This window comes from Archocentrus centrarchus, chromosome 24, assembly GCF_007364275.1.
Source record: "Archocentrus centrarchus isolate MPI-CPG fArcCen1 chromosome 24, fArcCen1, whole genome shotgun sequence".
Lineage (NCBI taxonomy): Eukaryota > Metazoa > Chordata > Actinopteri > Cichliformes > Cichlidae > Archocentrus > Archocentrus centrarchus.
Window position 1 is genome coordinate 17,261,658 of NC_044369.1, and position 11,153 is coordinate 17,272,810.

The window sequence follows — 11,153 nt, forward strand, 5'->3', positions numbered from 1 at the left end:
ATGTAAACAAAAATTATTAAAAATTATTTAAGGCCAAAAATCCCTCTTTTCTGTCCCTTTCCTTATTGCCTGTCAGGCCTGGCATAAATAACTAAATAAAAAATAAAAATACAAACATTAACAATAATAGCCTATAGAAAACCTATGGAGCTGTTCTTGTAAAAGCAAATATGTTTGGTACATCAGTGCATTCAGATCATCGTTTCAATTGCAAAAACTGCCAGACATGACAGGCTTTAAAATAAAGGGGGAAAAAACAAACAAAAAAAAAAAACAAAAAAAAAACATTTAACACAACTTTATTTGGAAAATCGGCGAGAGCTGCATCATATACCCAGAAACACACCTATTCAGCCACCAGGGGGCGATATATGTTTCCATGGCAGTAGTTTCTACAGCAGCAGAGGAAGTGAAACAGCATCGTAAACATGGCTGACAGTGGAGTGACAGGTGGGTTTTAGAGTGTGTAAATAGCTGCAGTTTATTTACATTTTTTTCCTTTTAGTTTTTACGCTTTCGTGGTGGGCGTTACGAATAAGTAGCTCATACTCATAGCGCTTAGTATGGAGACTTTGTTTGTAGCTGGTAGCAAAGTTAATTTTCCAGCTGCTAACGTTAGCATCGCGCGCATGTAAACGGTACTCCTGCCGTAGACACGGTGAATGTATTGCATCATCTTTTCGAGTTAGTTTTTTAAATGTACAGTATGCATGTTTCTAGTTATTACTGTGCTGTGAAGATGGTGAACTCCACTAGTTTTGTTACTGGTGTCGCTGACACGGTGCAAACTAAAAGCAGCTAACAGACTCAACCGTAGAATCACCACCCCTTGTGGAAAAAGTAACGTAAGTAGATCATAATGCTAAATAAACTAATAATATCATCATCTATTGCTGGTGTTACAGATGGACCCGGGAATAAAGATGAAATTGAACGTGCAAAGGTTAGTGTTGGTGTTTTCCTGACATTTATTAAAATCTTTTATGAGGCTAAATATTCTCCTTAATAATTAAGTTCTTCTTGATTCCCCTTTCTGACACTGTAACTTAACAGAGTGAAGGCAAAGACCTGACCAAGGAGGAGAAGCAGCGGCTGAGGAAAGAGAAGAAACAGCAAAAGAAAAACAAAGAGAAAAGGGATGACAAGGCTTCACAGGAAAATGAGAAGGAAAAGCAGCCGGTCATTTCAGCAGCTCCAGCACCCCAGCCTCCATCACAACCCACAGCGCAGAAAGGTGCCTGCTATTTAGGCAGCAGCAGGTGTTGCTGTAGCTGGATGGACAGTGTGATCTTTTTTTTTTTTTTTTTTTAACCTTGACATTTGTGTCCTTTTTGGTCTCTGCCAGCTCCTTCAGCAGTGCCTGCTCCTGCGCCTGTTTCCGTGCCTGCCTCAGAGGCTTCTGTACCTGCAGACAAGCCGGCAAAGACTAAAGCGGAGCTGAAAGCTGAGAGGAGAGCTCGGCAAGAGGCTGAGAGGGCCAGCAAACAGAGCAAGAAGGGTGAGGCGGGACAGCAAGCAGCCACGAGCAAACCAAAAGCAACCCCCAGCGAGCTGCAACCAGGTACCCACGAGGACAGCCATCTTTCTGAAAATCTAATATGACATATTACATGTACTGCTGAGCCAAATCATTAAAATCTGTCACAGATTAATATAATAGCATTGACTATTGGCTGGGATAGGCTCCAGCCCCCCCGCGACCCTGAACAGGATAAGCGGAAGTGAATGGATGGATGGATGACTATCTTGTAACAATCGTGCATGTTAAGGTGTAATATATAAAGTGAACAGTCAGAGAAACAGGCAGCTACCTACAGAACTTTGACAAGGGCCTAACAACTTATTCGTGCCATCCCAAAAACTGCATGGGTGTGGAGTGCTCCTAGTCGGCAGTGATAAATACCCAGTAACAGTAATAGTTGTAGGGCCAAACTTTGATCTAATTATTGGCTGCTGGGCAATATGCTGGAGTAAGAGTGATCGGTGGGAGAATCAGATAGATTACAGTCAAGTGTTTCATTAAAGTCATGTTTAAAATACAGTTTTAGTTTTTATTCTTTCAGTTGTAGCCCTAGCTGTGTTTAACAGTCTGAGAGTAAAGATTAAATATAAAAACAGAATTCAAATGTAGCCTTAGTCTACGTGCAAATTTGATAAGGTCAGCAAGTGTAGGTGTCTTGCTTTAGGATTATATATTAATACTTATAGAACAATAACATTTCAGTAAAATTGTTTGCAGCCAACAGAAAAAAAAAAAAAATCAAGAAATAAAGTTGTGGCTAAGAATCTATTTTTATTACTGATGCTCATCAGGGAAACACAAAGACATTAGAAGCTACTGAAAAATCCTAGACCCTACTACTATATCCACGCACGGAGGTCCGAGGGATCTTCCAAAAATGGTGACGCTATTTTCCAGAAAATTGATTGGTCAGTAGTCAGTGTTTCAAACCTGCTGATCTTGAATTTGGAACCTAACCTGTGTTGGAGCAGGTTAGGTTCCTGGTAAGAATTGAACCACTTTCATAGTACATAAAACCCAGAGTTAACCCTGAAGTTTCCTGGACAAGATGGAATCTTTGCAGTACAGGGCTCAGAGCTGTTTAGCAGCTTCCAAATGACCAGCAGCATGTAATGCAAGTTGATCTTAATGTTTTGGCTCATCAGCGTACCTTGGAGAACATTAACACTTTTTACATTTTCAGTGGTGAAGAGGCTACCAGAACACATTCAAGTGGACAACCCAGACGTTTTAAAGAAACTTGCCAAGAAGTTGGAAAGACAACAGGTCAGTATTATGTGCAACTTCTAAAGATCCTTAACATTGATTTGAGATACACTGAATACACAAGATACACAGTGATTCTAATTAACCTTTAAATTTATTGTCAGAATGGATAATTTCATTTAGAAATGCTTGACTTGTTTTATGAAAAAATGGCCTGATCTTGGATGCTTTAGGTAACTATTTTATATGCATGAATCTAACATACAGTGTTGTAAACATATTCAGTCGAAGGACAAAATATTTTGGTGATTGTGTATTTACAATACGTTATATTAGAAGTATAACGTCTCCTACAGGTGTCAGATTCATGATACGGAAATCTAAGCTTTTACTAGTTAAATCTGAGACAGTTGTAATTAATCAAAAGTCTCAGTCAAGTATGTGCTTGAGTAAGATTCCTGTTATTAGGTCAGTAACTCTAAAATAAAGTGCTATACTTGCTTAAATAATTGCAGTCTTGCACACAGTAAACATCAGTTGTAATTGTGTGTGATTGTACCCAACATTTCTTTCAGACACCAGAGCACAGTGCTGCTAAAAAGGTATAAGCCATCAGGTTTTACAGAATGTGTGCCATTAACCTTATTTTTTTGGTTCTGTTTTGCTCGCTAACTTTGTAGCTTAATCCGGCTTAACCCCAACACCGCTTGGTTGTTCCAGAGTTAATGAAAGGGATGCATAATTATCTCTTCCATGGAGACAGCTGTTGTGTTCACAAGTTGGTTTTATACTATGTGTGTTGTTCGCTACAACACCAGGCTGTGTGCTGCGTGCTGCTCTTTGGTTACTGTTAATTAATTATAACAGTAATTTATAATTTTGTAGGCTTTGTTTCTTCTGAGTCCACACAGAATTCAAAGTTTAATGTAGTTCTTAATGAATACAGTCCAGGCTTTGCTGTGACTCCCTTTTTTAACCCCATTAACTCAATTTTAATCTCTGACCTGGTGGATGTTTTATGCATTATATTTCAGATCCCGCTACGCTCAGATTACGGCTATAAAGTCACCTTGTTTTCTCATCTCCACCAGTATAGTCGCAAAGCTCCTCTAACACAGCAACTCAGGTAAACTGACTGGTTATGCCATCTGAAAAGACTTTGATTCCTGTTTTTCCAATTATATGTCGTAACCTCTTAAGATTTCCTTAAATCTTATTAACTGACTATTTTGTGGTTTTCAGCATTCCTTCCACGGTGATTCATCCTGCTATTGTCAGGCTGGGTCTGCAGTATTCACATGGCATTGTTGCGGGATCCAATGCTCGCTCTGTTGCCCTGCTGCATGCCTTCAAACAGGTACAGTCCTGCAGAGCAGAGACCATTCATTCTTCACAGCCCCGCCATTGTCTGCCCTCTCCAGCATTAAGGCCAACACAGTGACAGTTTTACTGACTGCAGTCAGATACAAAGAAGTCAGCCAGTATTGGAGAGAGTCCTCAGCCTAAAATGAGATGTTTTCTGTTATCATGTTACACTTGTGGTAAAAAGAAAGTAAACCCTCTTTAAATTCCATGGTTTTACATATTAGGACATTGTAAAAATAATCTGGTTCTTAAAATTAGGTAGATACAATCTCAGAATAACTACAAAACCTGGCATTGCACTGTCATTGTTTAATTAAAAAAAAAATAAAGCCAAAAGCCAAAAACTAAGTACACCCTGACCACTCCTATAGGAAATAAGAGGATAAGTAGCAGCCAGGTGCTGTTAATCAAATACACTTGATTACCTGATCATCAGTGAGTGTGAGCACCTCTATGAAAGCAGAGGTTTTGGCACTTTGTTGGTGTGGAGCTTTCAGGTGTGTGTTAACACAGTGCCAAGGAGGAAAGACATCAGCATTTGTCTTAAAGAAGCAACTGTTGCTGCCCCTCAATCTGGGAAGGTTTAAAAGCCATTTTGAAACAATCTGAATTCCATCGTTCTACAGTGAGAAATATTAATCACAAGTAGAAAACATTCAAGACAGTTACCAGTCATCCCAGGAGTAGACATCCCAGCAAATTCACCCCAAGGTCAGACTGTGCAATGCTCAGAGAAACTGGAAAAAGAATCCAAGAGCTACATCATAGACTCTACAGGCCTCATGTCAAATGTTCATGACAGTATAATTAGAAAAAGACAGACCGAGTATGTTTGTTTGGAAGTATTGCCATGGGGAAAGCTTGTTCTTTTTAAAAAGAACATGGTAGCATGGCTTAGCTTTTCAGATTTGCATCTAAACAAACCATAAGATTTCTGGAATAATATCCTTTAGCTAAACCAGACCAAAGTGGAGAAGTCTGGTGAAAACCAAACACAGCAAATCAGCACAAACACCTCATACCAACTGTCAAGCACGGTGGTGGAGGGGTGATGATTTGGGCTTGTTCTGCAGACACAGGACTTGGGCTCCTTGCAGTCATTGAGTTGACCATGAACTCCTCTGTATACCAAAGTATTCTAGAGCCAAATTTGAGGCCATCTGTCTGACAGCTAAAGCTTGGCAAAAACTGGGTAATGTAACAGAACAGTGATCCCAGAAGTGGCCCAGTCAAAGTCCAGTATTTTATTTTTCCCTTCAGGTAATAAGGGACTACACTACACCTCCAAATGAGGAGCTGTCAAGAGACTTGGTCAACAAGCTAAAGCCTTATATCAGGTAAAGGAAAACTGTACTATCTTTAGTCATTTATTGTCACTGTTTTCTTTACACTACTGTTTAACACATGAAATGATTCCTGTTGCCTTGGTTTCCTTTCAGTTTTCTGAATCAGTGTCGCCCTCTGTCAGCCAGCATGGGTAATGCAATCAAATACATAAAGAAAGAGATCTCCAATATTCCTAGTCACTGTAAAGAAGAGGAGGTTAGTGACACTCTTGTAATTGTAATCACATGTAATCACACATCTGTTTAAATATTGAGATTTTAACATGATTAACTCTGTGTGGCTCACTTTAAGCTTCTAGTACTTCATAACTCGTGTACTTCATTGTCTTTTTAGGCAAAAAGCAAACTGCTCGACTGTATTGAGTCCTACATTAATGAGAAGATAAATCTTGCTGGTGTAGCTATTGCCAAGTGCGCCATAGAAAAACAAAAAATCAGTGATGGAGATGTCATCCTGGTTTATGGATGGTAAGTCACTAAAGCTGCATGTATATACTTAGTTTCAACTGTTAAATCTGTTCTGTTTTTTTTTATTAAGCATTACTTAATTTTCTATTCTTAACAGTTTCTTTCTCTGTTTTGGTTTGGTGTAACCATCCTTTTGCATTTTCTTCTGACATTAACCCATCAAATGTTTCGTTCTTCTTTCTGACAGCTCATCACTGGTCAACCACATCCTCTGCGAGGCCTTTGAGAAAAGCAGAAAGTTCCGTGTCATCGTAGTGGACAGCAGACCTCGGCTAGAGGGCAGGGAGGCCCTGAGGCGCCTGGTCCAGAAAGGCATCAGCTGCACCTACGTTCTTATTTCGGCTGTCTCTTACATCCTTCCAGAGGTAATCATGGAGCTACAGTAAACTGAGCAAGGCATAAATATGTAGTAGTTTATTGACAGTTCAGTTCTAAGCACTTTAAGGGTTTTTTTGTTCTCTTCTAGGTATCAAAGGTTTTCCTTGGTGCTCATGCTCTGCTGGCCAATGGTTATGTCATGTCTCGAGTGGGGACATCACAGATAGCTCTGGTGGCCAAAGCCTTTAACGTGCCTGTGCTGGTGTGTTGCGAGACCTACAAGTTCTGTGAAAGGGTGCAGACAGATTCCTTCGTATCTAATGAACTTGGTATGGAAAGTCTTCAGTGGCATATTTGTTCAGTTGCTACTTAATGTCTGTGAGCCTTTCAGCTCAAATTCTGCTTTTGGTTCAACTTTATTTCCATATACAAAACTTTGAGAACCACCAGTTTATCCTCAAATTTCCTTTCCAGATGACCCTGATGACCTCATTGTAACCCGTAAAGGAAAGACTCAGCTGGAGAACTGGCAGCAAGAACCGTCTCTCGGCTTGCTTAACCTGGTTTACGACGTGACGCCGCCTGATTTCGTAGACCTAGTCATCACAGAGCTTGGGATGATCCCGTGCACCTCTGTCCCTGTGGTGCTGCGAGTCAAAAATGTGGACCAGTGAACAACTCAGTTTGTGTGCACGAATGTTTGCACACAGTTGCGCTTTTAGCATGCAATAAATATATATCTGAAGTTACATATGCTTTTTAAATGGAGTCCACGTGTGTTTTTATGGTAGTGTTGGATAAATGGGGATTTGTTTCCCAGGCTAATGTGACAGGAACGCTGGTTCTGATAAAAGATAGTGTTACATGTTATAAGATCTACTGTTTATTAAAAACATTTAATTGCCTTGACAGTCCCACTGAGCTTCACAACACACTGGTTGTCAACCATGGCATGCAATTTGAAACTAGACAGAAAAAGTTTCCTAATTACAGTTGAAAGGTCAGATGAATTTTATGAGGACGTGATCAGTTGAACACAAATTTAAGATGTGAACCAGATATATTTTTTACTAAAGCAGCTCGAGTTTGTTTTCACGGTTTTCATATTGGCACATAGTTGGAAACCAGAAATTTTCTGCACACACATTACAAGAATTATTATATTCGTCAGTGCATTAACATTCAGACATTTAAGTCTGCAGAAGCCATGTATTAAACACAGGACTGCCCTTTAACACGGAATTTTCCAGCAGAACTTTACATTTTAACGACTGAAATCAGTTAAGATATTTAATTCTGTATGTGCATAATGTAAACATGATCCCTATTAAAACCCTGAATCTCACTGGAGATGAGTATCAACAGAACTTGCCCTTTAACATCAAGACATTTACCACATGCAATCTATAAACAAAATGTGACTATCTTCCACAGTTTGTGTTTTATCTGAAAAAACAGAACTAATGTAATAAGATTCTGAAGATGTAAATAGAAAAAAAAAAGACGGCTATTATGTCACTCAATTGCTAATGGAAATTTTAAAACTAAACAGCTATTAAAATAACTTTAAAGGTGCATACATTGAAGCTCAAAGCTTTTGATGATTCATGTCAGAACTTATATTAATACAAACATGGTCTTTGCTGTCAGTAAAGTGTAAAGGTCAACATGTAAAAAGCTGCTGCCCAAACATGCTTCAGGAAATAAAGTCAGTATTTGTATAACTGCACATGCTGTCAGCATATCTAAATAATTTTGTAAACCACAGCATTTTACCTTCACTACAATATGGTGTCAGTCAACTACATTTACACATATGGGTCATGTGTTAATCGTGGTCATTCCTGACAAAAATACTTAAATTGTAGTGAAACAGTTTCAAAGTCAAACGTGTAAATTTCCCTGAAATGAAATACAACTGCCCCACAAAAGGTGTAACGTTGATTAAAAAATATTTAAAAGAAGCCTGGTGTCCCCTCAGACTTTGTGAGAATTTTTCCTGTTAGCATCTTCCCTTTAAGAATAGTCAGTTCCAGATTAAAACCCTCAGGGTGATTTGGCCTTGCGTCTCTGGGTGGTCCACAGAAGAAAGGAGATCACAACTGTAGAAGCTGCAAGAGGTCCAAACACTTGCAGAGCTGGGAAGTCCCCCTATTGACAGTTTTAACAAATGCATAACTTTAAATAATCAAACAGCTTAGCAACAACAGGTGATTCACATAAAGCTGCTTGCAGAACTAACCTCTCGAAGACACTTGTATCCATGGAAGTTTTCAGCACAGCTGCATTCAAAGAAGCCCGGGCCGAAGGGGGCACAGAGGGAGTTCTCTGGACAGTTCATGGCTGTGGATTACCAAGAAGTATCAATAGATGCCATTTATAACAACGTGACTACTGTAGTTTTAGATGGTATGTGTCACAGCAGAAATTAGAAACTTACACAGCTGCCCAGTTTCATTGCACATATTCCTTTGACCTTCACAATGACGGTTTCCCTCTTTGATTTCCACCTTTTCCCAAGATGTGTTGCTTCCTGGACAATTTATATTTTGTGGTAAAATCCTACAGAAAAATTAAGTTAGACAAAATAAAACTCAATCCAATACTGAAGAGAATCTATCATAATTTAAGTTTTTTTGTTTGTTTGTTTTTTTAGCAGAATACTTACATGTACTTTAACTTATTAAACCCTTGAAATGCTGTATCATTGATGTTGACAATTGGATTGAGCGAGAGGTCTCTGTAATATAAATATTTATAGGGTAAAATGCATTTAGAAGCGCAGACACAGATAAAAATACTAGCGCTTTCTACTACATGCATCATTCATCCAATCACACACACATTCATATGCCTAAGCACTTTATCTGTTGTTTATCTATGCCTAAGCACTTTGTCTAATATTGACATATCTTGCCCAAGGATACTTAGATATCTGGACTGGAGGAGCTGGAGATCAATCCACCAGCCTTCCAGTTGGTAGAGAACTTGCTCTACCACAACCAGAGTCGCCCTATTATATTCATTTGCTTTAGTTATGTGTATTTTTTGCGTAGTTAAATCATTTTAGTGCTTGCCAGAAGGAGACATGAAAGTTGTTATGCGTGGCTAGAAATAGAAACTTTCCTAAAGTCCTGCTGCTCAAGAGTGTTCTTATCAACATAAAAATCATGCTGAGGAACTCCCTGTAAACAGAGCATTTGTTTTCCTGAGTGCAGCAGTGCAGCCATTTACTACAATTTATCAGGTGAAATGTAAACTGTGCAGTAGCAATAAAAGCGGTTCTTTTCCTTTGAATTTAAAATAGCCTTATAATCACAGAGGAAGTGTCTAAGCAGGAACTTCTGTTGTTTTGTGTGCCGGCAACAGCATTAATTGTGGATAAAGGGTGTGAAACTATAGTTACTTACATAATGAACGCCGTTGATGCTCCCTGAATATCCTGCACGCAAGTTAGCGAACAGTTGGACAGATCCAACCTGACAAACACAAATAAAGTTCAAATTATGAAGAACAACTTCTTCTTTCAGCTGCCTCCATCTCACCCTATCTTTAGCATCTCTCTCTGTCACACCAATCCTCTGCATATCCTCCTTTACTACATCCATGAACCTTCTTTGAGGTCTTCCTCTTTTCCTCCTGTCTGGCAGCTCCATATTCATCATCCTATGTTCAATTTATCCACCATCCCTCCTCTGCCCATGTCCAAACCAGCCTTGCCTCTCAGTGTCTTCGAAACACTCAAACCTGAGCTGTCCCATTGATATACTATTTTTTAATCTTTTCCATTCTGGTCACTCCCAATGAAAATCTTAGCATCTTCAACTCTGCCACCTCCAGCATGGCCTCCTGTCTTTTTGTTAGTGAACTAACAAAAAGAACTAACTTTTCAGAAAGAGTGTGTGTGTGTGTGTGTGTGTGTGTGTGTGTGTGTGTGTGTGTGTGTGTGTGTGTGTGGTGGTGGTGGGTCATGTTTAATGTGCTAACAGAGACAAATACTACAAGTTAATACACAGTCAATATTCAAAGTCATTATACCAGACAGAAGAAGGCGTTTACTTTTTTTTTTTTAGAGTTATTTACAATTTGAACTGATTTTAGAGTTTAACAGCTCTGTTTGGGTGTAAATTCTGTCTCCGACAGACCATGAAAGCAGCAAGTCCTACCCGATGATGTGTTCAGGGTCGTTTGTGTTGTCATTTCTCAAACAGCAACGTCCGTCTATTCGTCCAGCGTATATGGAGCAAATCTGACCCACCGCAGAGCTATTTAGGATTGTCCCGCCACACAGCTTACATACCTGCACACACACGTGTACATACACGTCATAACGAAGGGAAAAAAAGATCTGTAAACAACAATCTTACTGGCCATTTCCTTGCTGGCACAGACAGCTACACCAAAACATTTTGGTTTTCGGTAATATACACGCGCAAAGTACCACTCACTTATTTAAGCGAAGACTACAGTTGTTACATTTAGAAAGCCCAGTCTTACCTTCAGCTCAGTCAACTGATAACTTGCGTTAAAATACAAATTAAAGATCAAAATAAGCGCTACCGATTTCATCCAGCTACATACAGCTTTCATTTTCAGCGACTTGAGTCACATGATCCCACTGCAGCGGGGCACGTGACAGGAAGCTGGTCCATCAGTTACTACATTTTAGAATTTGTACCTCTTTACGCAATACACTTTCACTTACACACACTCACAAAAATGGTATGAAAACATACAGTAAGCAGTTTCTTGCTGTAGAAAAGATGTACAACTACGCAGTTTTGTTTTTAAATACCAATTAAAAAAAACACAGAACAAACTTAAACATTTTTTCTCATTTAAAAATATTTTAGACTACACCCCACCCAACGTATGTAGTTATAATTATCGAAAGGGTATATTTGATGTATTTTCATAAAACTGAGCTT

General features: G+C 39.1%; 2 protein-coding genes across 2 annotated transcripts; one reads left to right on the top strand and one right to left on the bottom strand.

Moving 5' to 3' along the window:
• Positions 1-360: 360 nt before the first annotated feature.
• Positions 361-6,974, top strand: eif2b4 (eukaryotic translation initiation factor 2B, subunit 4 delta). The gene is made up of 13 exons (XM_030721697.1): positions 361-450; positions 906-943; positions 1,054-1,234; positions 1,346-1,561; positions 2,706-2,788; positions 3,763-3,854; positions 3,971-4,085; positions 5,354-5,430; positions 5,533-5,635; positions 5,774-5,907; positions 6,095-6,272; positions 6,374-6,554; positions 6,700-6,974. Exons 1-13 carry the CDS (start codon positions 429-431, stop codon positions 6,897-6,899), a joined length of 1,620 nt encoding a protein of 539 aa, XP_030577557.1. The 5' UTR covers positions 361-428; the 3' UTR covers positions 6,900-6,974.
• Positions 6,975-7,098: 124 nt separating this feature from the next.
• atraid (all-trans retinoic acid-induced differentiation factor) lies at positions 7,099-10,857 on the bottom strand. Its single transcript, XM_030721698.1, has 7 exons — positions 10,723-10,857; positions 10,392-10,525; positions 9,636-9,704; positions 8,894-8,965; positions 8,666-8,787; positions 8,468-8,568; positions 7,099-8,376 (listed from the first exon to the last, which is right to left on the bottom strand). Exons 1-7 carry the CDS (start codon positions 10,813-10,815, stop codon positions 8,272-8,274), a joined length of 696 nt encoding a protein of 231 aa, XP_030577558.1. The 5' UTR covers positions 10,816-10,857; the 3' UTR covers positions 7,099-8,271.
• Between the last annotated feature and the right edge of the window lie 296 nt (positions 10,858-11,153).